Source organism: Cyprinodon variegatus, unplaced genomic scaffold (assembly GCF_000732505.1).
Source record: "Cyprinodon variegatus isolate N-32 unplaced genomic scaffold, C_variegatus-1.0 Scaffold46, whole genome shotgun sequence".
Taxonomy (NCBI): Eukaryota; Metazoa; Chordata; class Actinopteri; order Cyprinodontiformes; family Cyprinodontidae; genus Cyprinodon; species Cyprinodon variegatus.
This window is the reverse complement of record NW_015150499.1, coordinates 47,991-74,225: the sequence shown is the minus strand read 5'-3', so window position 1 is coordinate 74,225 and position 26,235 is coordinate 47,991. Positions and strand designations below refer to the sequence as shown.

Sequence of the window (26,235 nt, the reverse complement as noted above, 5' to 3'; positions counted from 1 at the left end):
AATATCAAAGATGTTAATCATTTAGAAAAAAAAAGGTGACTAAAAAAACCTGTCCAAGTGTAAATCATTGAATTTACTAGAGTTTTCTGTAGAAGTTGCACAAACTACATTCAATCATTTTTACTGTATTGACTGATGTATTATAGTGTGTTCTGTGGAATAAAGAAATATTTTAAATAGAACATATCAGGTAGAATGAAATAGGCTAAAATCTGTAAAAAAAGAAAAAAAAAATACGCCATGCCCCAATAAATTTAAGAGTTAAAAAAAAAAAGTTTTCTCTGTCTGGAAAGGGTAACAAAGCCATTTCAGACACTGGATTCCAAAAATGGAGAAAACATTAACTACAAAAATTTTTCTAAGAAGTGCGTTGACGGTGTATTCAAACACCTGATTTCACTCGATTTATTTAGGAAAGAAACTGGGTAAAAACAGCTTCCATGGAAAAGTTTTAACTACTTAGCTACTTCTTTAGAGAACAAACCTTCGGGAAAACTTTTTTATATTTTTTAGTATACAGTATAATGTAACTTCTTTAAGAGATTTTCATGCATCTTTCTTTCTGGTTTTAGACTCTTGTCAAGTTGAATCCCAAACTTCAGCCGATGGTTGATATGATCCGAGCAAACAGGGCCAACTGGGAGGAACTGAACAAGAAGAGACAAAGTGGGCAGAATGACTCCGCTCCCACCAGCCCCCACAGTGTTGAAGCCACGGAAAGCACAAGCTGCTCAGGTGCAAAAACCAGCAGCACACCGTGTTGCAGCGGCGACTATGAAAGCACACCATCCAAGACGGCCAGTTAGCTTCTGCTGAAGAGCTTGAACGTTGTTGGCCTTTTTATTCTTCAGAATGCAGCCTGTAGCAGAGGCAGTGCATGCAGAGGTTCTTGGGCTCTGCTCCTCTTCGCTTTGCAACTAGAGATGAGCTTGAACTATTGAGTATGGTATGATCTTGGGGGTTTTCAGATTACCTTCAGATTCAACGTGATGAAGGCTGACAGAGCCGCACCTGGCAGGCTTAATGGAGCGGCGACACCTTTTAAGGGAGGGAAAGATACTCGAACCACTGTGTTCCTTCAACCTTTTGCAAAAAGACAATACGCCTGGTTATTTTCTCAGTTTTTTTTTTTATGCTATTGGTTTCTGTGTTGCTAATATTTTGACCAGAGTTTAAAGATTTTTTTTGTAAATTTGTAAATAAGATGTGGAGTTGTTAAAACTGTATGCATTGGATTGGATTGTGGTTGTAGACCTTCTTCTGAAGGGTGGAGAAATGTGCTGCTGTAGGACCTGTGGCTTTCAATGCAAACTGAATTATGTGCTCCCTCCTTTCCTGTGCCTTGTTTCAAGATCCTACTGAAAAATGCATGGCCTCTGTGTTGAGGGTCTCACGTTATTGAAATCCCTGTTGAACCGTGCTGAATTTCTGCCATAATTTGTAAAACCAATGACTGCAGCTATATGTCTTGACTTCTTAGTTTACCGCAAAAGAATTGTGAGATTTAACAAATGGAAATATATTTTGGCCCAGTTTTATACAGTACAGGGCCTCCCTTGTCACACAAACCTACACAATGTGCCTTGAGAAGGTTACTCTCATATCACATGGATTTCTGCAGGGCTAGACTTCAGCTCTGATGATTCAGTACTGACAGTTGGAGCAAAAAAATGCCAAATTTTATGTAAAAAGCCATGGCTTGACATTTTTCAGTGCATCTCATTTTTTGTTTCCCATGCAAAACAAAAGACCTTTGCCACTTTATGATCTGGTTTCTACTGTATATGGCTCTAATGAACATATGTCAAGAAATCCCTTGACTTTGTCAAAAGCAAAGTCCTTGACCCATTCCTGCAAAATTTCTCTTATTTAATAATTAAAAGCAACCCTACCCCCATACGAAAGACAAAAATGAAGAGTCTGCAAAAGCAGATATCCTTCCATTGGTCATCTATAGGAAGCATCTTGATATCTGAGACTATTGATTGTACACCAAGGCTTACCCTGGTATCTCTTGGAAAGAAAAACGATGTTTGTTATAGCTTGGATCTCCTTCCTTCTTTCATAAGTTGTCTCTCTTGACCATAGGTGATCATCAGAGTGTAGACAGACAAGCTTTGGTGTTTTGGCTCTCTCAATACTGCAGACAAGGCCCCAAATCTCTACCAATCCTCATATTCTCAGCCTATCACCTTCAGCTACTCTATTGTGCTTGAGAAAGTAACTTACCCCAAAACTGGAGGGAGTAATCAGCCTTTTTTTTTCTGGTTATGTACCATGGCCTAAGAGGTGCTAAAACTTATTCATGCTAAAAAATAAACCAATCCAAGCTGAAGGTTATGGTCCAACTGCTTCCAAGTGGGACATTGTGGACAAATCAAAACAAATCAAGCAGGAAATCAGGAAGAGTCTGGTTCATTCGTGGATCAGGATGCCTTCAGGTGCCACATTCATCTGTTCAAAGAATCATATGCCAAAATAAAGAGCATGGAAATATCCAGCTATGATGCTGTTCAGGAAGAGGATGGGTCCTATGCCCCGAAGATAATTTTTTAAGGATGCAAATCCAATGACCAAACCAACAGACTTAGTAAATGTGCTGGCTTTAAGTGGCCAATAGGCAAGAAAGAAGCCATATCTCTAAAAAGCAAGATGATAAGCCAGTTTCCAAAGGCACTCAAGGACACATGACCTGTGATTTAATGAAACTAAATGCCTGGGAACACTAACCCAACTGAGAAGAGAGTGGAAGCATCATCATGTTGTGTATGTGTTTGGCTGTTGCCCCAAATAAGGACAAAAAAAAAAGCCTGTTTTTTTCTAGTATTTTTCACAAAGCCCTGATCTCAGTCTGTTAGGAAAATGTAGGCAGTGAAATGTGTGTTAAAAGATCTCTGATGAAAGTGGTCTACAAACCTGACAGTGTTTCTTCAGTTCTGCAGGAGGAATGGGCCTAATTTATGACTATTTAGTGCGAGAATACCCAAAGCAAAGGATCCAAGTCATACAATTTGAATTCAGTCCTTTCAAATTCTAAGAAAATATAAGCAAACTTCTGAATATAAAGACATTTTTTTGTTTATTCCCATTATTCTGGCCTTTTGAAAGTAGTCATAATTTGGAAATCCCAATATACCTAAACCAGGATTTGTATCTCTATCTGGTGTATATCAAGATTGTCTAATCTCCATCTGATTGTTTTTTGTTTTTTTTACCTAAATTCCATTATTTCATATAAAAAATCTCTTGCAACCCAAAAAAAGAGCATGTCTTATAAACCAGCAAAACATTTTTCAGATACCTGGGTTTAACAGTATTGTTTTCTCTTTGGTCTGCAGCCTCTCTGGGTGAAATCTTTAAAACCTTAGTTTGTATTTTGTTTCCCTCTTGATGTGTCCTCAGGTACCACAACTGTAGGTTAATCTATAAGAAAATGCAACCTTTTGGTTAATTATTTAGCTCATTACAGCACATAAAATGACTGTGTCAGTGTAGGAGCTCCTAAAATTCACTTATGTTGAGAGTTGAACACATTTAAGGCTTTGTACAGGTTAGCCCAAGTGCAGCAATTTCTAGAAATTTAGAGGTGTTTTCCCTTGGTGCATTCCGACCTCTATGATCTGAACCGTGCGGTCAGAATCTACGCAGATATTTACAGGCTTTCTACAAATATAATAAATGCCCCGAATCTGATATTTCGAAAATATAGAAAATGGAAGAAAGAGAAGCATAAAAAGAACCTGTTCTCCATTTTATTATCTTTATGTTGTGTAATCCTATCTTCTATCTTTCCCCAAGTTCCCTCTTCCTGCCTTGCATTCTTCCTATTTTATTTTATTTTATTTTCCTTTCCTACTTCATATTTTACTGCTGTTTTCCCAGCCTTACTTATATACTTGTTTTGTTCCTTCTTTGTATCCTACCTCCCTTCCACCTTTCCTTATTTCCTTGTATGCTCCCTGCCCTCCTTTGTATCACTTTCCTTACTCTGTCTGTCCCTCTTTTGTTGTCTCCTCCCTTCTTGTCTCCTACCTTCAGGTTTCACAAGTAAGGATGCTCGTGAGATTCCTAATATTTTTCTCTGAAGGGAAGTAAAGTCTTTGCTCCGTTTTACCCTTGCTTCCTTTCTTCTAACAGGCGGAACCGAGTTAGTTAAAGGATTTCTAGGCAGTACAAGATTGATTCACATTTCCTGCTGCCTATAAAGGAAACCCGTAACTAAAAGCTTTTATGTAGATCATCACTGGTAGGCAACATCAGGTCAGTGAGGTTTTGGATTCAGTCAAGCACAAACCTGCTTAAAACACAGCTTTCAGTCAGAGTGTCTCTAGTCTTTAAACGTCAATGTGGTTTAATTTTTAACCATTTTCCACCCTTTCTTAAAGCCCATACCTGCTAAAATCTGTATGAGAGTTTTCCTCCCTGCAGGAGACGGACACGTTAAAACTGAAGTGCCCATGTAATATCAAAGCATTCCCTTTGGTGTTACTCCAGGTGTAATGAACATTATTTCTGAATTTAGTTCTGCCTTATGAATTGTGTTGTAGTTTTGTTGGCTGGAGTTTCTAACGTGACTGTGCACATTGTGAGGCATGGATCTATTGTGTTATATTTGAAGAGCTCAACAGAAGCCGAACAGAATCGCATGTTTAATGCAGTCTTGCCTCCAAACCAACTTGCTGAGGATGTAGCAAACGAAGTGAGCCGACAAATACCTCGTCTTTCGAATAGCGCGCACCTTGTCTCATCAGACATGCATGACTTGAATCCTCCTGCATCATGCTGCGTGAAATACATATGAATATTGCTCTTCTATTTTTCTATTAGCTTTCCACATGTGGACAAAGTCTCTTCCTTTTTTTTTTTCCTCTTGTGTTTCTCTCCCATTTTGGATTTATTCATGACGGGCTAATCTGAGGAAAGCCAAGGCATGAAAAAGGCAAATGTGCTTCTGTTTTTGTTCAGTTTGAATAAAGAAAAAAATCTGCTACTTGTTCTAATTTATTTAGCTTCTCAGACACTGGAGCATACACATTCAGAAATCCTTTATTGCCAAGTAGGATTTTAATGCATATAAAACTATATGCACAAAACTAAAGGCACTTTAAATGTTTTGTGGTATTTTTTAAATAATTATTTCACCTTAGCTTAAAAGGATTTTTAGTAATATTTACCTAAATTAAGTAACACCTTTAATACATCTAAATCTATAAGTGCCTTTCAAAAAAGTATTATTCTTTCTCATTTACCAATCAGGTGACTCCTGAATGCATTTCATTTAGGGGACATATGATTAAAAAGGCCAAAGAATAAAAAAAATTAATGCTGCATTTTCTTTATTTCAATATTTAGGTTAAAGGTCAATCTTTTCCTAAGGATGACAGTTTTTCACAATTTAATGTTTATCAAGTTGATAATAAAATACATTGAAGTTTGTTTGTCATACATCAAACAGTCTGCACATCTGATTCAGGAAAATAACTACTTTACTCTCCAAAATCTCTACAGTGAACGATTATTAGAATAGGAGAGTATAACATATGAATTAAACTACAAAGATACTCTAGTTTCTCAAAAATACATTTCGCTAATCAGCTGACGAAATATATTGCATGGATTTTAAAGAAAATCCCTGAGAATGAAAGATAAAAACTTTGTTTTTGTTTTCAAAGACAGATTATCTGATCATTTAAGGAAGCTGCTCTGATCAGTATCTTCATCAAACCTTCTGAATGTCTTTTCAATGTCTTTGTTTCCTTTTTACCCACCATCAGTACGGTGATAACAGGATTCTGTAGGATTAAATAATCAATGAAAACAGACAAGGCATGGAGCATATGAGTGAGATCTAAAAGTAAAGTAAAGACTTGATGCATCACCTTTTTATTAACTACATGTCACGTTTTCAGCTACGAGCTCTTTGGCTGTTTCACTGTTGATGATAAATTTGAACTTTCTGTTTCAAATTCATCCATTGTAGCGGTTTAATCAGAGATCAGATCAGAGGCAACAGGACAAGGAGGGAAACCCCAAAATCCTCGTTACCTTCATCAAACTGCAGCTCATCTCAAGGGAGGAGAGGAAGGAGACACATACATTTCAACAACTACTAGGTCTGCTACTAGATGACCACCAGAGCAAGGTGACTGAGTGGCTTCCTGATCAGAGATTAACAGCAGCTCGAACCCGAGCTCCTTCCCCCATCTCTGGGATTGAGCCACTTTAAGTTTTTTTCAGCCACTTGTTTTTGCCATCATGTCCTTTAAATGGAACTTATTCCTTTGTTCAAAAGAAACCAAAGCACCCTCATAACAGAACAACCATTGATCAGTCTTAATATGCCTTTGTCTCTTAAAAGTACTATTTTCTTGTAACCATTTTCTCAAGAATTCAATCAGACATGGGAGCAATGCCTCCACGATCCAACATCTGTGTGATACAATTGAAATGATTTATTTGCAAAGAACCAAGCCCCGTCTCTTCATGGTGCTGGTTACTTCAGATGAAGATTAGAGAAGAGACAACTTGTTAAATGTATACCAACGGCAGTAGGTACAATAAATAAGGCAAGAGTAAAATAACCCTTAAAACAATGTGAAAATATGCCTTATTTAACTGCACATTCATTTATTAGTTTGTGTACAAAAAATACTGAAAAAGATAATCTTACACTATTCAAATAAATCCAGAAAGCCTGTAGAAATAATTGGCTTAGAGAATATTTATAGGTCTAAGGATGACTCGGGACATTTGGGTAATTAAAGCGAATGATCCAAGTTTATCAATTCATAAAATTTGCAACAATATCTCCTATTTTGGGTAAAAAGCAGAAAACCTACAGCTGCCTCAAAGTTTAGGCATCTCCAAGAGCGATGCTGACCTCCTGTGGACTAAGAAGTATCTACACTTTAAAAAAAAAAAAATGTATCAATGGAAAAACTGCAGATTCCTGCAGACAGAGATATTTCAAATCTATTAGGAGGGGTAAAATAAAATCAGCTTTATCTGATTAGTGATGCAGGATATCTTAAATACATTTTTAAATCAGTTTTTACATACAGAAGACTGGATAGTAATTATTAAAAATAAGATTTGAATGTAAATGTCCTTTTCCTTCTGTCAGTATCACCTGCTTCCATTCACCAAATCTCTAAGTAGAGCCAAAGCTGCGGTGGATTTCATCGCTCAAGGCTGAGCTGTGCTGTTGCTGGTTGACTGTGACGTCAGTCAGCTGTGTGTGGGAGGATGTGTGGGTGAGGACGACTCCCAAATGAGCGGGAGGGGGTGAGTTGTGTGGCGTTTTTCCTGACAGGAGGCAAAAGGAAGATTATGTTCAACTCTGCTGTGTGCCAGATTACCTTGAGCTCTGCATGGTGCGTGCTGAGGCAGAACAAACACCAACCTGCTTTTAGGCTTGGGCTGACCTTCTGCTGCACGCCATCCAGAATAACTCAAGACTTCAGAGCTGCTCTGATAGTCCTCATGCATCAAGATAAAAAAATACAACAAAACACGACGCTGGTTTCTTCGCATTAGTTTATTGCACAAACAGCATTGACAAAATTTACTCAGATGTTAATTTATAAAGAGAAGTGGAAAAAAAAGAAAAAAAAAAAAGGTACAGTTATGACAATCAAAAGCTTTTTTTTTTTTTTTGACACAAGTTAGGTCGTGGACATCTCCATAACCTGGAGCAGGAATATTTTTTGTAGGACAAAAGCAGTCCTGGAAAAGAGGCATCGGCCAGAAAATGAGCAGCAGAATGGTAAAAGTTCAGTATCAAAATGTAGCACGTTACAGAATCTGTTCATAAAAGCTGTAGCATGATGTAGAAACACTAAACAAACCGACACTTGAGGGAATCATCGGGGACAAACTAAATAAACATGTAAGGTTCGAGCTGAATGTGTCAGCGTGTGTAACAGTCAGAAGAATCAGGACGGTAATCTTTGCATATCATAATAGGAAACAAATCAGCTTAATTGATGAAGTGATTCAGTGACAGTGAAGGAGGAGCTAATCATAGGTTTACACTCATTATTAAAATGTATTTCTTTCCTTTTGGGGTTTTAATGTTGCATTTTACGCTTTAAATAACCCTAAAGATTTTTTTTTGTGTGAATGTTATGTACCCTAAAGGGATTCTGATGTGCCTGTGATATTTTTCCTGTATGAATAAAAAGTATACGATGGCAAAAGAAGCCCACAGCATGCTGCTGCCACCACCTCCACCTCTACCGTTCAGTATACTATTGAGTTTGAAGGCTTCACAGACATGCAGGTCTCCTCTGACCCCCCAGGCTTTTCTCAGCAGATTATTCAGGTTTGGTTAAAGGGGCAGCTTTAAGCTTGGTTTAAATTAACACAATATGCAGAAGTGTTAATTTAACATGCTGATTTTGACAGATACATTTAATTTTGTTTTAGCAGATGTCAGATTCCGGGAAGCTAACTAAAAATATGCTTTTACTTAGCTTCCAATACCAGTTTTGAGGCATTTCTGGGATCATCACCTTCCAGGAAACTACAGTTTAAAATATCCAGACATCAGGCCGTTGATTTGAGATTAAAATAAAGACCTAGGAAGCAGTTCAGTTCATGATGGTTTCAGGGCACTTTCCAGTCCGTAGAAGGATTAAACCATTTATTATTATTATGTTTTTCATTGTTCTTTCTTAATTTCCATTGGTTTGAGGTTCGGCTCAGATCTATTTAGTTTAAATGTTAATAAAGTAGGTTTAAATTTAGTGTTTGGGAAGTCTAAACCTAACTAAGGCAAAGATTTGCGGACCAAACCTAAAAGCAGAATCTGTTCCCAGAAATGAGCCAGGAAGGAAATGTCCAACGTCCAGGGAGAAACCTGTTGAAAGGCTATTTTATGTATTATTCTGACCACGTCCAGATTGGAGGAAAACAATAGTGTGATTCATAACCAGTCGAGTTCCTGTTTATGGAATCAAAGCTTTCAGCTAATAACTTCAGACTAGAATTATTACATTTATGGGCCAAAACAAAGATTATTGCCAATAATGAGTGTAAACTTCTGACTTGCACTGCCTCATGATTAAAGTCTTTGGTTCGACTAAGGACCGGGATTTACAGCCGCCACCCCGCCAAAAAAAGCTGAAAACTTTTGTACAGAAACATATTCAAAATGGCTTACATTTTCCACTTCTCTTGTTCAGTAACAAACCACTCAGTGTAAAAGCTTTCAGTAGAAAAACTAAATGCGCAACAGTTGAGCTTATTTCCCCTCAGCGATCCTACCAAACATGGGACTTTTTGAAAATGACAAGAGCCAAACTGCTTGGGAAGGGACAAGCTTATTAAAAGAGGCACACACAAATACACCCAGTCCTGAAACACGTCTAATATGGCATAAGGTCAGAACGACGAGAGACAGGAAGGCTGGAAAGGACATATGTGGGACACAAAGGAGAGGGGAAGGCAGACAAAAGCTTTAGAAAGGCACAGAGCTTTAGAAAGCGACAACTTACCACTAAAGTAGTGCCACAGACACACACACAGACACACACACACAGGAGGATCATGAATCAGCTTCCTCTATGTTGGCAAAGGTGATCAGGAAAATGTGAGATAAGTCAACGTTTAGCTGCGCCCAGATGAATCTTGTTAGAAGAAGTTGGGTGAGAATGATCTTCGACGATTGCTTCAGCAGATTAAGTGCTATGTGTGGTAGAGGAGAAGAGTGAATCATTAAATGGCACCGAGACTTTTTTTCTGATGGAGAAGATCTCTGGCTGTTTTAAATTCACATTTAGTTAGCCGTTAATCCAAAATGCACAGGGTGCTTTTAGAAAACAAATAGGTGAGATAACGGACGGGAACTTGGACTTAGAGGAGGTTCCTGTTGCCGAAGATGTTGTTTGGGTCAACATAGTCCTTGACAGACTTGAGCATCCCCATGCCAACGCTGGACACGGTCTCCCTCATCCACTCCTTCCGAAGTTTTCCCACTGAATGGCAGAAGAGAAAAATAAATAAATAAATAAGTGGAGGAAGACGACCATGGGGGAGAAACGGAGGAATCGGCACGGCTGATTGCTCAGCAGGCTGCTGGGAGCCAATCAATCTTGTGAGAGTGAGTGAATAAACAGAGGGTGATAAATGCTTTTATTCAGAGAGGAGAAATGTTTTGCATGGCATGATTTATGGAGCTCAGCAGACTATCAAACTCATTAGGCCCTGTGTGTTCCCAGAGGAGGGGCCGGCTGGCGGCTGTGGCGAGCCGATCCCGGCTCCCTCACTCTTTGGAAGCACCGCCAACGTCAAATTCAGACTCCCTGCAGAGTCTCTGCGGCCTTTCGGTCTCATTGTGCATGCCGTGGCGTCCCTCGGTCTGACCTACGAGAACACGCTGTCCAGAGCTCCGCACCCCACCGTTAGCCTGACGGCCAAGAGGCCGCCACGCCTGCTCCACGCTCCTCTGTCAGCAGGACTTTGGCTCTAAGCCGCCCCTGCACTTCCATTTAGAGTCTAAACCTGAGGAGGCAGAGCGGCTGCAGCCGGTAACCTGGCGAGGCTGCCTGGGAGGTTAGCAGCTGTTTGCACAGACGCTCTCCAGAGCTGGAGCCCGGTGGAGGATGTGCAACTAGCAGGAGGTCTGCAGATAGAGGGAGACTGAGAACTCTTTAGTGGATTAAAGAAATGAACCAACAACTCAAATTTGTTCTTAGTGTTTGTAAAGCCAATAAAGCTGAATAACTTAAAATATTTATTGTCTTTAGCATCAGGAAGAAAAACAAGAAGCTTCCCAGACTATTATTTTATACGCTCTTTTCTTGTTGTTGTATATAAAGTCTTGGTCCTCATACTGTGGATTCTGTACCACTGCTAATGTTTGAGCTGAATTTGGTTCTAATCATGGGTAAAAATAAAAAGGCTGATTATGTAGTTTTTCACGCTCCTCTGATGATGTCAAGCAGGAATCCTTTCAACTTTTGCAGCTAACTTTAGCCCCTTTCCTCAGACGACGGCACCGTTATGTATTTATAAAGAAACATTTCTATAGCTTTAATCATTTTAAACATTAACTATATTCAAATATAAGTTGTGATGAACCTTGACATCTAAAGTTGCATTCTGACAAAGAAAATCACTGATCCCTTTTGAGAACTTAAATTTAACAATCTTTTCAAATCTAAAGAAAAATTTTGCCTGTTTTTTTTTTTTGACAAAACTTCTCAAATTGTGTAAAAAAAAAGAAAAAAAAAAGAGAAATAGTCAGAGATCATTTTAAGGCTACTTTCTATAAATTTTCTTGCATACACCTTCAACTTAAACCGTGTCTAATGAATCTATAATATCAAAGTTTTACTTATTTATTTAACCTTTATTTAACCAGGAAGTCCCTTGAGATTGAAATCTCTTTTTCGAGGGAGACCTGGCCAAGACGGCACACCAGTTAAAATACAAATCTAAATAACAAAAACAAAATCTGATGAGCCATTTTAAGATATTTTAATCCATGTAAATAAATCTGCAAACTCATGCAAAGGTTGAAAGATAAAGTTTAACAATAAAGGGATCAATCTTTCCATGACAAGAAGAAAAAATACTTCAGAAATGATTAATCTGTGGGATTAATGGTTTATCATAAAACCTAATTTTAAAATGGTCAGAATTTTAGATATCAAGATGTTTTCATTCTATTTCTACCAAAAGTATGTTTAAAAAGTACATTTGTACCAAAATAAACATGTTTTATGGTAAAAACAGAGCAAAAATAAATAAATAAATAAATAAAAAAGCTCCCTAAAGACTTCAGGAATAATTTTTTTCCCCCACTTTATTAAAAACTCTGAAAACCAACTGAAATGTGGACTTGTGAAGTAAAGCAGGTGCTGCTCACAGAACAAACCAAGACCTGAGATTAGATATGGTATCAGTGCAGCACAAATGTTTCTTTCCCCACTTCTCGTTTCTTTCCCATCCTTCGCAGAGACCCTCGCTGTTGACAGCTAAGCAGGAGGGGAGGACCCTCCGTCTACACAGCACAGCCCCATGTTATCACAGAGCAGCCAGGAAACCCAGATGGGGATCAGCTTTGAGGGCAGCAACGCCCGTCTCCTAACAAAACAGGGCAGACAGTGGGGTCACCGGGGACCTCCTACACCACACAAGCCTCCAGATGGAGATAGAGGGACCAATCAGCTGCTGCCCTAGAACCAAGAAAATACCACACCCTCTTCAACTACCTCCTCCTTTTAACTCCATCCCTTTTGTCCCACCTCTGTCCCTCCCTCCTCACAGGAAGAAGGAAAGAAAACAGAAGGTTCTGGGACTGCATCATTGCCTCCATCACTGTGATAATTTACACATCTATCTTGTCATATTCTCTCCTTTCTGCTTTCTGTTGCAATCAATCTCCCCAGACCTGGACTATGCAGCTGAGACATGCAAAGCAGAGCAGGTAGATATTTCAAAGATGCCTTTTTTTCCCTCCCAATCTGAGAGATATTTCATATTTCTCATCTGGGTGAAACTAGAGAAGTTTGGGCTAGAAGTGAACTTCTCTATCTCATCATCATTTGCGTGGAAAGTGTTTGTTTCCACTAGACTTTTGCTTTTCCAAATTTTACTGTTTCTATACTTATTTTATGTGACACACTAAGCACACAACATTTTAAGTTGTGTGAAATGAGTTTTTTATTTTCTTTACAAGTTAGAAATCAGAAAACTTTGGCATGCCAACTCTTTTTTACTGTTAAACTTCATGGCAACCAAATGCCTTCAGCAGTCCCTGCTGCAAGAAGGTGGGCAGCAGAGGGGCCAATCAAAAAGGCAAACCCAGTGATGCAAAATGTTCAAACCTTCGTCGCAAGACTTGCAGGTCTTATTCCAGTCCAAGGCGGCTCGATGTGGTTTTCCATATCTAAATACTGTTTATCATTTATCGAGACTTCTGTCTTGGTCCGCCAGATACAATCAGAGTCAAAATTAAATACAGAGAAGTCAGAAGCTGTGAAGAAAGGGGGCCTGTAGAAAGGTGCAGATGAAGCCAACCTGAGGTTCTGCTATTGGTCAGATTCATACAGAGAAGAAGGGAGCAGCTTGTCCGAGCCTCACTTCCTCAGCATGCTTCTCTCTGAGTCCATCTTACAAATATGGGTCAGCACACAACTGCCTTCCTGAGATTCAGTCAAGTGGGATTATTGGCCCGAGAAGCATGGAGGAGGAGCTAGTAGATTGATGAAGCTCTTGATGATTGATGTTAGGAGACTTCTTACAACTACTGGGTACCTGCTTATAGAGGGCATGAAGCTCTGTGTTCTGGCATTTGAACCGGTCATGTTTGGAAAAGCAGATTCTGATTTTTTAAAAATATTTCTTTCATACAGAAGTGAACAGAGCGAGGCGTCCAACCAGAGGAGGCGCCAGGAGGTTCTATAAGCCCAGAAATTCTTCCTCTTCCCTCTCAGCACCACAGTGACCTGCTGTAAACACAGGGCCACAGAAATGTATATTTCCTCCGGTGCCCTCCCACCTCACCATTCTTGACTACATTGGGTTTTGTTTGATACACGAAACCCAGAGAAACAGGCTCCATTTGTCAAGCGCTGATTGTGGGCAGACAAACCGGCCTGTCTGCAGTCTGATAGTGAGCCCCGCTGGTATTAATCACAATTACAGAGTGAGCGGCTTGTGCAGAGGAGCTGCATCAATATCCCCTCCTCTCCCCCGCTCGTCACCTCCCTTGTGCCGCTCGGGGGTGACGGGGCCACCGTTTGGAGGTCAGCGTACAGCCGACGATAACGGAGGCATCATTTACCCCAACCCACTGCCTCCTTTTTATTAGCAATCTTTTAATTTTGAACCTGTCCCCGCCTTCGGGAAAAATTGTGATTTAATATCGCAGCTGATTCACTGCATACTGTTTTTGACAGGTGTGATGAATAGCCTGAAGTGATGTATGAAAACAGCGAGGCGGATGGCAATATAGATAAGGCAGCCGTTTCGGTTATCCCTGATGGGGCCCAGGAGTTGTTTCTCCGGCCTCCTGTGCTCACGCTTCCATTTGGACGTTGCTGAAGTGAACAAACAGCAAAGTCTGAGTCATTCATCTGGGCTGCAGGAGCAGAGTTTGGACATGTGAGGGGAAGTGGGGACCGAATGCACATTTACAGCCCGAATGGCTGGAAGGCATGGAGGGGCTCGCATCGCTGTCTGTGCATCCCAGGCTAACATGTTTTAATAGGGTGAAGAGGTTTAACACATAACATAATTCTGTTAATTTTGGGAACCTGATTCTAAAAATATGGCAGGTAATTTTGAATATATTCCCAGAGTTTTTTACCTCCATGATGATGTGACAAGCTCCCTCCATTGGCAAGGATTTCTTCTCTAGCCGCATGCTGAAAGAAACAAAAAATGTTTTTAAGATTTTATTCAAATAATTCACTCTGAGACTAACTGTAGAGAAGGTCGATTACTGGGCTCAAAATCGTAAAGAAAGAGTTTGATCCCTAAGGTTAACAGAACCTTTGACATGATAAGATCTTAGGACACAGATTGCTAGTCCTCCTAAACCAGTGGCTGCATGCTACCTGATATGCTGGCTGACATACAACTATCGCAGCTTTCTCTTTCTTGCAACAGGTACAACATATTCTAGTCAAGATGTTTATTCTCTACAGATAGTAAAAAAACAAAATAAATATGTGTTTATTTTAGCAGAGGCAATTATTTGCACCACAGCTACTATTAGTCAATAATAACCTCAGTAAGAAGCCATTTCAAAGAATGACACTTTAAAGCCAAGCACACCACCTTGCACTATGTGAAAAAACAGTTGCTGTTACATTATTTGGTTAAAGTTCAACCCAAATAAAACCTGTCAAACAACATGAAGCAGAACATCATGTCCAAAACTAAAGAAATAACAGATCAGAAGCAAAATTATTGACATGTATCAATTTGGAAAGGGTTTCAAAGACATATCTAAGGGTTTGGGAAGTGAAAGCCATTATCAACAACAAAACTACCAAAATGCTACTTAAGTTTACATTCCAGGCCCACATATATATATCTTTAAGGAGTCTTTAAGATCTGCAAGGCTTTTTAGGACAGAAGTCTGTGGATTAATGAGCCAAGGTAGATGTTGTAGATTGGACGTCTTACATGAACCAAGACAGTGTTTCAGAAAACTGTCACCATAGTGACAGTCAAACATGGTAGTGGTATTATGATGCAAGGGGGTCTATTGCTGTTTCTGTGCTGCTTTAGGACCTGGACAATGTGGTGGAATTGATTAATTCTGGTCTTTGATGGACATACCTAATAATAATAATTGAACTTTATTCATCCCACATTCCTCTGCATTTAATCCATTTCCTTGGGGAGCAGCGGGCTGTCATTGTGCGGCACCTGGGGAGCAGGTATTTGCAACCGGGTACTTGCAACCTTCTCAGTGCACAAATGCACTGCTCTAACCACTAGCAAACACTCCCATTTCTCCCTTTAGACAGAATGTCTAGGGATTTTCAGCTTGGGTTAAGCAGCAATGATGCAAATCTTCAATGGGGCTGAAGAACAGATTCTGTTACGGTAAAAGGGGTGAAACAAAATTCTTCCAAACGAGCAGTTATTTAGGGGACTATTATTCTTACTTATAAGCGAAGGCTGGTATGGAGGTTTTACCATTTTCTTTTCCTTTTTTTCCCCCTTCTAACAAATGTAATCACCTCAAACTATATTTTTATTTACTGATGTTGTCTTTGATGTGAATAATTGTTGAACCTAAATCTTGTGGGTGGGAACAAAGCAAAACCTGTGCATGACAAATTAACATTGTACTCTATTTTTCTCTGCTTCACATTAAACCAGTCGGATCCTTTTATGAAAATACAAAGATGTTTTACTACAGATCAGCTGAAACTGTTTTTTTTTATTTATTTATTTATTTTTAAAAGGCTTACGTCGTTTACTTTGATATCTAACCAATCCCTGAAATGTGCTGCCCATTTCTGAAGCCGATATAGCTTTTTCTTCCTCCATCTACATGAGAAAAAACACACTGATAGTCAAATTGTACACAACTCTCAATTTAAACAAAAAAGAAACATTTATTAAAAATCAATCAAAATATTGACAGTTGGTAGCAAATGGAGGGAAGGGCAACAAATGCGGGTCTAATGATCTCGGGTATGTCTGCAGAATGCACTAATGAATCGGTAAGCGCACGTATTGCTCGATGCCGATACAAAAAATGCTAATATCAACTGGTCAGTGTATCAGTCTACTTCTGGTTTTCACTAGTTGTACTCTGAGACTTTTGCATCCACTTATGGGTTGAAAAAAATGTGATAAAACCAAAGCTGAACCCACCTCGACTTGCTCGTACACGTGCACCGGATCACTGAGTCCTCTGTAGTTGAAGGCAAAGTAGAAGTAGACACAGGCTCCAGCATCATACGTCTGAGTCACCCTGCACAAATTAGTCAGCATTAAAACAAACGCCTCACAGAGAATCTCAAAAGACTGTAAATGAGCAGCTGTGTTTTCTCAACATTTATTCCTGACAGCATGTAAGAGCCAGAAAGTGGAGTGTTTAACTTTTCCACCAGCGACCTCTTAACCTCATTTCCATTCATGACAACCAGATAGCACAGAGATATTGAAGCACTGTCATTTTTAAAACGAGATCATCAATATATACTAAATGCATCAGATATATGTTTAGGTTTAGCATCCACTTGGCCATCATTAAACTCTCCAGTTTGTCTGTGGTTTTATTTTCTGCCGCTGCTCCCTGTGGTGGTGCAGGGTGCAGAGCCCTTGTTCATCTGACATGGCCCATCACCTGGCACGCTGACTGTTCTAGAGGTTAAATGGACAAATCAATCATGTGACAGGCTACAGCCGGGAAATGAATGGCTGCAGCATAATCAGGCCGAGGCTTAATCGGCCTGCAATCTGTGAACAGCAGCCTGGTGCGCCTCAACCAGCCAGCCAGCCGTCTGTCAGTAGGTCCCACTGTCCGGCAGACTGCGACGGGACTACTGGGAACAACTATGCCTTCATAATGGAAGTCCTTTTAGCAAAGTGTTGAAAAAAGTTTGAAGATAATTTTATCTCCCGTTTGATTCAAGGAAAAAAATAAGTAAAAAATACAACAACCTGGTCATCATCCAAAGACCCCAATCCCAGAGTAGATAAAAAAACAAACAAAAAAAACATAGCAAATGCGTTGGTTGCATCATGGGAATCAGAGTTAGAGTCAGACCCACATAACCTACAAAAATGACCATGTTTATGAAAACAGCAGTGATCAAATATTGGGGCATATCAGTCTACCTTTACAGCAGAACAACTTTTGCACACACAAAGAAGTGATTTGTGGAATGCTTGTTTACATGTTTCAGTCTACCATCGGATTTTACATGTTAATTTCAAAACATCTGGTAAAGCGTTGGTACATAGGGATGCTTGCCAATTTAATGTCTGTTCTACTGTTCAGGCAACTTATATCCCTGTAAGATAGACCACAAAGAGAGAAACACTGAAATGACTCTCTTAAGGCAAAGACTCACTATTTCACAGAACAAATAAAGTAGGGATATTTCTATAAACCATTGTAGAACGAGATAATAACAGGGGTCTAATATGGGTAAAGATGTTTTTGGGTTAACGGGTAATATGCCTGGTTGAAAGCACCAACTGTATAAAGCAAAGTGGAGCCCATTTCTGCTTTTACGAAGTCTCCAGATGACTGTGGTCCCATTTACTATGTCAAAAGAAGAAATAATTTGTTTTATAAAATATATATCCCTTGTCTTATTTTATTCTGTTACCCCATTTGGTAGATTTCCATTTTCAATATGCACTACCTGGCCATAACTGTCCCATTCTAGAACTGTGATCTTGGGTCATACAGAATGATTCAAAAGAACAATCCGTGAACAGGCCATGATTGCTCACCACTGTCTTTATAAGTAAATTGCTGCTTTTAGACACTTCTTACAGAGGTGGAGAGAAGTCATCTGGTGATCAGAATCTGATCATTTTCAGCTTTATCTTCAGGACACTCATAAATCTTTTTTTTTTTTTTTTTTTTTACAATGAATGAATGGCCTGTACTGAAACCTAAAAGGTCATAGTCCTATCTGTACTCCGGTTTGGGGGCTACAATAGAATAAGGGAGACTCTAAGTTGATTTCAGTATCAGTGATGCCAATAAAATGAAGCCAAAGAAAACATTGATGTTTGAGAAGATAGTAAAATGAAAAGGCGGTTTATTGAGGCTGTGAGTGGGAGAGAGAGAGTAAGACTTTCAGATGATGCCATATCTGCTGTAAATAACCGAGGAAGTTAGAAAATACTATCTTGACCAACCCTCCAATCTTTCTTTATGGTTCTTAAATAGAAACAAGAAAAGGCTCAAAATTGTACCTGCTGGTCTAATATAAGTTATTTTAACTATTGACTTTAAAAAGCACATTTTTAGATGAATATGTGTCTGTGCACCTTTAAGTTGTTTTTATTATTACCTGCAGGTTGATAGTGGTGGAAACTGCACTCCTTTGTCTTTACACTCTTGCACGATGCGTGCCTTCACATTCCGGCAAATGTCCAAAACCCTGACAGGAAAAAGCAATTAAACGATGTACAAATTCAACAGCTCTGTTCTTCCACCATCAAATTTAAACAATTTCTGTTTGCATGATAACGAAAATGTTCTGCCTATGGAATGTCCATTTGAGTCGATTCATGGGCAGCAGAGAAAGGGTTAATTTTCTGAAGAGGCAGGAAGCCAGGAAGGGAGGAGGACAACAGACTGACTGACATGGCGACCACTGAGCGAGAGATTCCCACTGGTGTGGAAATGGCCGCCAGTCCTAAGCATGTGCAGCCGGGTGTGGATTGTGCGGGATGGGGAGGAGGGTGGTTAATGAGCCAGGCACATATGCTTGCCTCAGTGCCTGATCTCTTGGTCTCTCCCGTCAGGCATCTTACCCAACAGGGAGCTGCACGTGCTCTCGTTCGTCGTGCGAGAAAGCAGGATAATAAAACATGTTGGAACTGCAGATCTCACAACATGGATTTGAGAAAGATCAGTGGCTCATGCTATACACTTTACACCGCCCCCACACAGCACACATGTCCCCCATTATCTATGTATATGTATATGTGTATGTGGGCCTGCAAAGAAGAAGGAAAACCTCCTCTGATGCAGTTGTTTAATTGAGGAAATTAGACATATAGTGGTAGTCACAGCGCAGTAGTCAATTTTAAAAAACAAAAAGGTCTATTAGAGCAGGTAGAGTGGAAATCTTGGGGAAAAATGCATTAAAATTTAACAGAAGAGCCTTTAATGCACTTACCTGTCCCAAGGCACAGAGGTTTCAAATGACTCCCCAATCACGTAGTAGTCCATCCCCAAGTCCTGAATAGAATACAGTATTAATATTAGGAGTCTGAGAAGTTAATGCATTCAGCACATTTACATCGTCTTTACTTGCTTTTTGTCCCTTTGATCTGTTCAATCAAGAGTAAAACCCAGCTAAAATACTTTGTGGGGTTTTGTGAGATGTATACTCTACAAACATACCTCCTGGTAAAGATGTGCTAAAAGCATGACAATGTGGTCTCACATTGGACAATATAAAGAAAATCTACCCTTTAGTGTGTCTTTGAATTATTAAAGATGGTGATAAAAAAAAGGGAATATTAGTTTTAAACATAATTCACCAGTGCCTCGCCTGTTCATACCCTGACAATCTTATAAAAAAAAACATGAAGTATTCATAATAAACAGTTTAAAATTGTAAGTTCTCCTGGAACTTTCTGCTCTCAATGCTGAGGGTATATAAAGAATGTCTGTGACTAACAGAAAATGCCCTTCTCTTCAGGTTGGAGTTAGACTGAGCTTCACACGGTGGGAGAAGTGTGATGCTGGTGCTCTGCTCCCCTCCCTTAGGGTTGGAGAGCATTGCTGGAGTGCATGGCATCATACCATTTTTAATAAAAATCTGCTAGTCAACAGAAATAGTTATTGATGGATCTCTCAGTTATGCTGATAAAAAAAAAAAACATACACTCAGAGGAAAAATAATATCCCATTTCTCCCCTGGTCATCTCAGTCCACAGACCAAGTCCTGTTAACAAGGATCACTCGCTGTCTGCGCCAGATGAATCAGTGCTGTCTTATTTAACAGGAGTTTCAGACACTGAGAGCTGAAAAATATAAAAGTGCCTGTGATCTCTTTGACACTTGTTTGGTGCAGTGTACAGCAGTTTTAGAGGGTAAAGATGATGAGGGAAGGAGGGTCCGCCGTTCAGAGAACAAAACCAAGCTATTTCAGTTCTAAAACAGCAGACATCGACCAGAAGCGACTTTTTTTTTATTTGAACGGCTCTAGTGGCTCGCTTTTTCGACAGTAGGCTGACAGGAATGAGGGAGAGACGTGGGTAAGAAAGGACCACAGGTTGGATTCGAACCTGGGTCGCCCGCGTCGAGGACTAAGAACTCTGTACATGGGGTCATGCGCGCCAACCACTGCGACACCTGCACACCCTGACCAGAAGTTACTTTGTCAGAAATGTATGGGGGGAATAAAAATAACAAATTTTAACTTTATTCTACTTATAGTAGCTAGAGTGACTTCAAAACAGAACAATATCAACACTTTATAATTAGTTTGTTTTATTTTGCCCAAACATTTATAATTAATACTATTTTTAATAATGCACAGCTTTTTTTTCTTCCACAAATTGTTTTGCTAAAAAAATAAAAAAGATATCTTCTTTTTCTTTTTTTTAACGAGTGAGATGAGCTGCTACCGCAAAAGATTTAAAAATTTTACTAAAATGTTTTTAAATGATTAAATGAATCCAACATAAGAGGAGAAGGATAATGACATTCAGGTTTAACTGCTATAGACAAACAACAATTTTGAATAAAAATAAACATTGGTCTTCAGTTAATTTGCAAATATAAAAATATACTTTTTGATAAACAGCAAATAAGTCCACTTTACTAAGGAAATGTTCTTTAAAAAAAATCTAAAATGGAGAAAGGAGTTTGTAAGAGGTAACCGCAAACATACTTGTCACCTCCAAAAGGAGTGACCCAAGTCGACTCTCTATTGTTATGGTGTCAGGAGCCGCTATGTCCTCCTTCCACAGCGTTTGACGTACTGATAACTGTGACCAGATCTGATCCAGGACCTCCTGAGGTCATATTCTGAAGGCCTCCCTGCCTGCCCCTCAGCTCAGATAGAGAAAAACCCAGAGCAGTGACCCACCCGAAGGTAAGCGATGACGAAGGTCAACATGTAGCCCCTCTGTCCATTGTCCTCTCCTGCTGCCAGGCCCCTGGAAAGACACGGCATGGTTAATATTTAACTGCTCTTTTCTCTCCACCTTTGTTGCTCTGACTGCTGCCCTTCACAACAGCTGTCCTGCAGCTCGTCACTCCGACAATGTAGATCAATGCCGCTGTGCTCCACGCATCGCCACAGGTCAGCCACACATCTATCACCAGCAGTGGGTAATCACATTTTCATTTACCATCCAAACTAATCAGCCCAAGCTCATTAGAAAATCACTATATTGATTTTTTTTTTTACCCTTCTTCCTGTTTCCTTACACCAGAGGAAAGCATTCCTAACTGAACCTAACCTAAGTAATCCATCACTGACACTTGATCTGATGGGTGTTCACCATTTCTTGGAAATAATACAATTATGGAGAGGATGCTACATGGAACTGATGGGCTTCTTCTGCTTCAATGGCTTTCTATCGCACACAAGAAATCCGACGAGTTAAGAGGAAAGGGCAGATAATAAAAAAAAGTTTGGATGTGAGAAAGAAGCATCATCTAAGGAATAATAATATAAAATCCCTTACAAGACTATGTAAAAAAACTCCTGTTTGCAGCCTGACAAATTCAACAACACAAATCTGTTAAGGCTGAAGGCACCAGAGCTTAAGGTTCATGATAAAGCACTTGATAAATAAGGTTACGTTTGCAGAACATTTGTGTAAAAACCTTGTGTTTTCCTGATCATTTAATAATTGTACACCATATTCTATTCTTATTCTGAAAATTAAAGTAGTAAATAAGTACAATATGGCTGCCTGATTAGACTTCTTGCTAGCAAATCAATTCTTTTGGAATTAGACTTAGAAAAGTCTAAGTCTATACATGCTTAGTTGTCCAGTGATTAAAAAACGGTTATCTATAATGTGTCGTAATGTTCTATGATGTTAATAGATAAAAAAAAAAAAAAGCATCTGCCTGTTCAGTTATATTGGCTCCTCTTTGATTATAAAGTCATTTCATAAAGGTCCAACAGAACAAAGAGGGATCAGATCCAAAATATGTAAGTAGGGAATTATAGCACTTATTTCATCCTTATCTTAATTAAAAAAAAAATATTGAAAATAACAGGATTCTATAAAAACAGATACAAAATGGGGGAAGGAAATGATAAAAACCGTGGGACCAAATGGTGAAGGACTTAAATGACCCTGAGAGTTTCGAAATATAAACCCAGCCTCTGTTTACCGTGGATCAGTAGCTCCAACAGCTGAAGATACATCCTGTTTAAACGGTTAGGCAGTAATAATCACAACACTTAATCTTTAAGACAACACTTCAAAGCACAGCTGGACATCCTACTTTTTTTGGATCATCGTTGATTAGTTTGTTAATTTCACAAGGTACCTGTGAAATTATTGAAATACTCCTAAATTAATAAAATACTTTATGATAAATACTGAGCCCTTCTGAATTGAGCTGGTTCTGTGTCTTTAATACAGGGAATCAATCTTTAATCCCAGTGTCAAGAATTGCTTCAGGCATAACGATCCCTGTACATGGATAGTATTCAGGTAACAGCATTAAAAAACCCTTTCCTGATCATATTGTTTTAATACTGTTATATTTCGATAAAACACACAGCTACATCTGTGAACCCCATTTTACTCATACATAAATAGCAATCACCTGCATTAAAAGCCAAAAAAAAAAAATTGTTCCACTGTTTTGCTTGATTCGTTTTTCTCTGAGGAAAGAAAACCAAACGTTGAATGATGTTTAACAATTTTGTTGAACATTCAGAAGTTCTTAGAAACTGCTGAAAACATTCAATGGGAGAAAAAGTAAAGTCTAACTAAATTTCTTTTTTCTTTCATTTTATAGTCGTTTCACAATAAGGTAGAAATTGGCCTTTAATTTCAAGTGTAAAATAGTCTAAAATAGAACTTAAGATAGATAATAGCACTATTCAAACGCAACGTTAATATGAACCGAATGAACAGGTTGCTTTCTAGAATGGAGGATCATCAGACAGTGTTTTCTCTCTGGTGGGAAGTCCCGACTGTTAGATCATCAATCATATCAATTGAGGAAAACCGGGATTTGTCATCTTCCTTTCAGTTGTCCTCAGGGGACTGGTGCTCTACCATCACTTCCCATCGCAGACTTGCTTTAACATTACAGCTGAACTGGAAGGAAAATATCTAAAGGTGACTTGTTAGTCCAAACCGATACATACTGCCGAGTCACAGTAAAGGGTGAGGGTTTTTTAAGACATGTCATTGCTATTGCTTCTTTGTCCTAAAGACAGGCAAACAGAGAGAAAAGATCAAGTGTTCGCACCCAAACTTTGCAGCAATGTCATAAACTTGCTTCTCGTGCTGCAGGACCTTCTCTCGGTCTCCCTCAAAGAGCAGGGTGGCCACACACAAGCGATTGGGGTCAAACCCTTTGAACTGGAAATAAAAAAAAAACGAGAATGGGTTTTCAGGAACAAAAACACCAGAAATGGCGGCTGTAGTGTTTTAATTCTTTTTTTCTTTTTCTTTTTTTTTTTTTACCTTGGTGATGTAAAACTTCTTCAGTCCATCCAGAAAAGATGTGAAAATGGAAGATACTTGTGGCTTAAGGGCATGGCCTGCAGAAATAAAAAGTAAATGTTATGTAGAGGCGAATCTAACAGTGAAATAGGAGATTTTTTAGGAGATCAACACCACTGGACAGTTGCAAACTAAAGGTACATTCTTTTTTTTTTTTTTTGTCTGGTCAAAGAATGCAGAATCTACATGTACAATTTGTTCTTTTGTTTTTTTGGTTTTAAAATGCTGCGAGGAAAAAAAAAAAGGAATACATTTTTTTTCTGTTTTTTTAGTCAAAAAATGTAATAAAAAGGCTGTCTATTTTTCTGCTAAGACCTGCTTCATATTTTTTGGCACTTTCTGGTGAAATCACAAATCCTGGTCAGACCATCCAGTGTATTATGTTTTCAATAAACATCAGAACTGTGAACATTTCATCATGGATGTTGGCGTTATATAAATATTGTGATTGATTGTTTACATTATCTATTCTGTCTTAATATTAAGCTAGAAAAATTCACCGATATGAAATCAGATATGAAATCAGCCCCCTAAACATCGATTTCCAGCTGCCATTACCCAGGGCAACAACTTAGCATCTGCCATCTTCTCAGTATTTAGACTTCAAAGTAAAAGCATTAAGGGCATGTTGTAAACATCATAGGGTTGCCTATTTTGTTTGTTGTGCATCCTTTGACGCTCAGAGTAAAGTTGAGCTTAGTAATGGTGCAAAGCGTTGCTGATTCCAGACTGGGTTTGACAGTAGCAGTTGCCAGTTTATCGAGAATTTACTGATTTCCTATTTTGTTCATAATCTTTTTTGCCCTACATTTTTAGTAATATTGCTGTATATTTATCATAAATTACCCCCCCCTCCCATTCTATTTTCTAATGACCATGTTTTTTGACCTTCTGGACAGACTTTTGAAAACAAAAAGTAATTTCTTTCTGTGCTTTGATTCGAAACAGAAAAACCAAACAATGAATCATGCATGTATTTAACAAAGGATGACTAGAATTTACCAATTATCGGCATTAAAGCATAAATATGAAAGATAATAGCTTAAATATAGATATCTTCATAAAAAAAAGAAACCCATATTTGTGTTTCATTCAGCTGCAAGAAAGTCAGAGAGAGACAGACTTTGGACAGATAACAGGAAGGCCAACATGAGGGCAGAAAAATTGCTCTACTATATCCAATTGCGTTTTCAAAATAGGGAATTGCTGGACTGAAATGTTGGCAGCCTTATGGAAATGATCTGTTTCTTTAAATATTTATACATGTATAAAATAATTCCTAGTTTCAGGAATGAAGGTTTTAGTAATCAACAATAGAAGATGATTAAGAGTGTTTGGATTTTGCATAACATTACCGCTGATCTTAATGTTACTAACAGATAGCCGCTCATTGCATATAAAACATTGTATTTATATCTTCCTATATAATAACTCTTTAGCCAAATGTTGGCAACTGGATATTTGGCCTCAATATTCTGGATATTTGGCATCATATTCTGATTTAATTAAAATCCTTTTTTCTTTTTTTTAACTACATTTAGACACATCCCCTCCCTGCTGCATCATCTCATGTTCCAAGGGGCCAAACAAGTCTGTTATATTTAGACTATTACAGAAAAAATATAAATAGTAACATTTGAATAACTTCATAACAGGCCCAATAGCTGCCAGCGACAGCAACTATAAATCAGGCAGCTTCCAAAGGGAAGTGGGGTTGACACAGAGATATCAGTCTTCCTCACCCTCACTTTTTGATTTATTCCTGATCGGACGCACAAAAGCGCCTGTGGACAAGCAAAAATGAGGGGCTGGGGGCCGATGGGATGGTTATCAATCACAGCAGGGAAGTCATGGGTGATGTCGGGGAGACTTAACAGTTCATTTATTTCCCCCCATGCTAAAGTCTCTTCATCACTTAGTGTCCTAATTGTTTCCATTCCAAAATTTGATTGTGGGTCTTGGGGGTCTGTCACAGCTATCATAGTCGTTAATTAAATACTCAAAAATCCAGATAGAGAAAGGAGGTGAGCAGGGTTTGGTTTGTGTGTGCATCGTTTTCTGAGCTTCTAGGCTTGTGGTTTATACAATTCTCTCTCCTCCAATGGTATTTTCTGTTAATACTAAACTAAACTAAACTACAAGTAGGAGCAAAACTCTAAAAAAAACAATGAAGGTAGCAGAAAGCCTTGAGTATAAGGTAGCGGTCAAACTAGATAAATATATAAAAATAAAAGGTAGGGATAAAAAAAAAAAAACACGCAAAAAAAACACAACGCACTGGTCACCTTATCTTTCCTACTTAATACTAAGAAGTGCCTACTCTGTGAAAAGTGGAAATACAGGGAAGATAAT

The 26,235-nt window shown here is 38.8% G+C and overlaps 2 protein-coding genes across 2 annotated transcripts in view; one reads left to right on the top strand and one right to left on the bottom strand.

The window, feature by feature from the left end:
- pde11a (phosphodiesterase 11A) overlaps positions 1 to 1,743 on the top strand; it is a 46,654-nt gene extending 44,911 nt beyond the window's left edge. The window contains exon 18 of the mRNA XM_015370436.1: positions 573 to 1,743. Coding sequence (XP_015225922.1) covers positions 573 to 806 — 234 coding nt within the window. The 3' untranslated portion in view covers positions 807 to 1,743. The remainder of the gene's footprint in view (positions 1 to 572) is intronic.
- A 5,782-nt stretch (positions 1,744 to 7,525) lies between these two features.
- The window catches only part of agps (alkylglycerone phosphate synthase), a 45,182-nt gene continuing 26,472 nt past the window's right edge, over positions 7,526 to 26,235 (bottom strand). Inside the window, exons 13-20 of the mRNA XM_015370497.1 lie at positions 23,845 to 23,921; positions 23,627 to 23,739; positions 21,267 to 21,336; positions 19,344 to 19,405; positions 18,510 to 18,599; positions 16,348 to 16,447; positions 14,318 to 14,375; positions 7,526 to 9,977 (exon numbers count right to left, since the gene is read on the bottom strand). Coding sequence (XP_015225983.1) covers positions 9,856 to 9,977; positions 14,318 to 14,375; positions 16,348 to 16,447; positions 18,510 to 18,599; positions 19,344 to 19,405; positions 21,267 to 21,336; positions 23,627 to 23,739; positions 23,845 to 23,921 — 692 coding nt within the window. The 3' untranslated portion in view covers positions 7,526 to 9,855. The remainder of the gene's footprint in view (positions 9,978 to 14,317; positions 14,376 to 16,347; positions 16,448 to 18,509; positions 18,600 to 19,343; positions 19,406 to 21,266; positions 21,337 to 23,626; positions 23,740 to 23,844; positions 23,922 to 26,235) is intronic.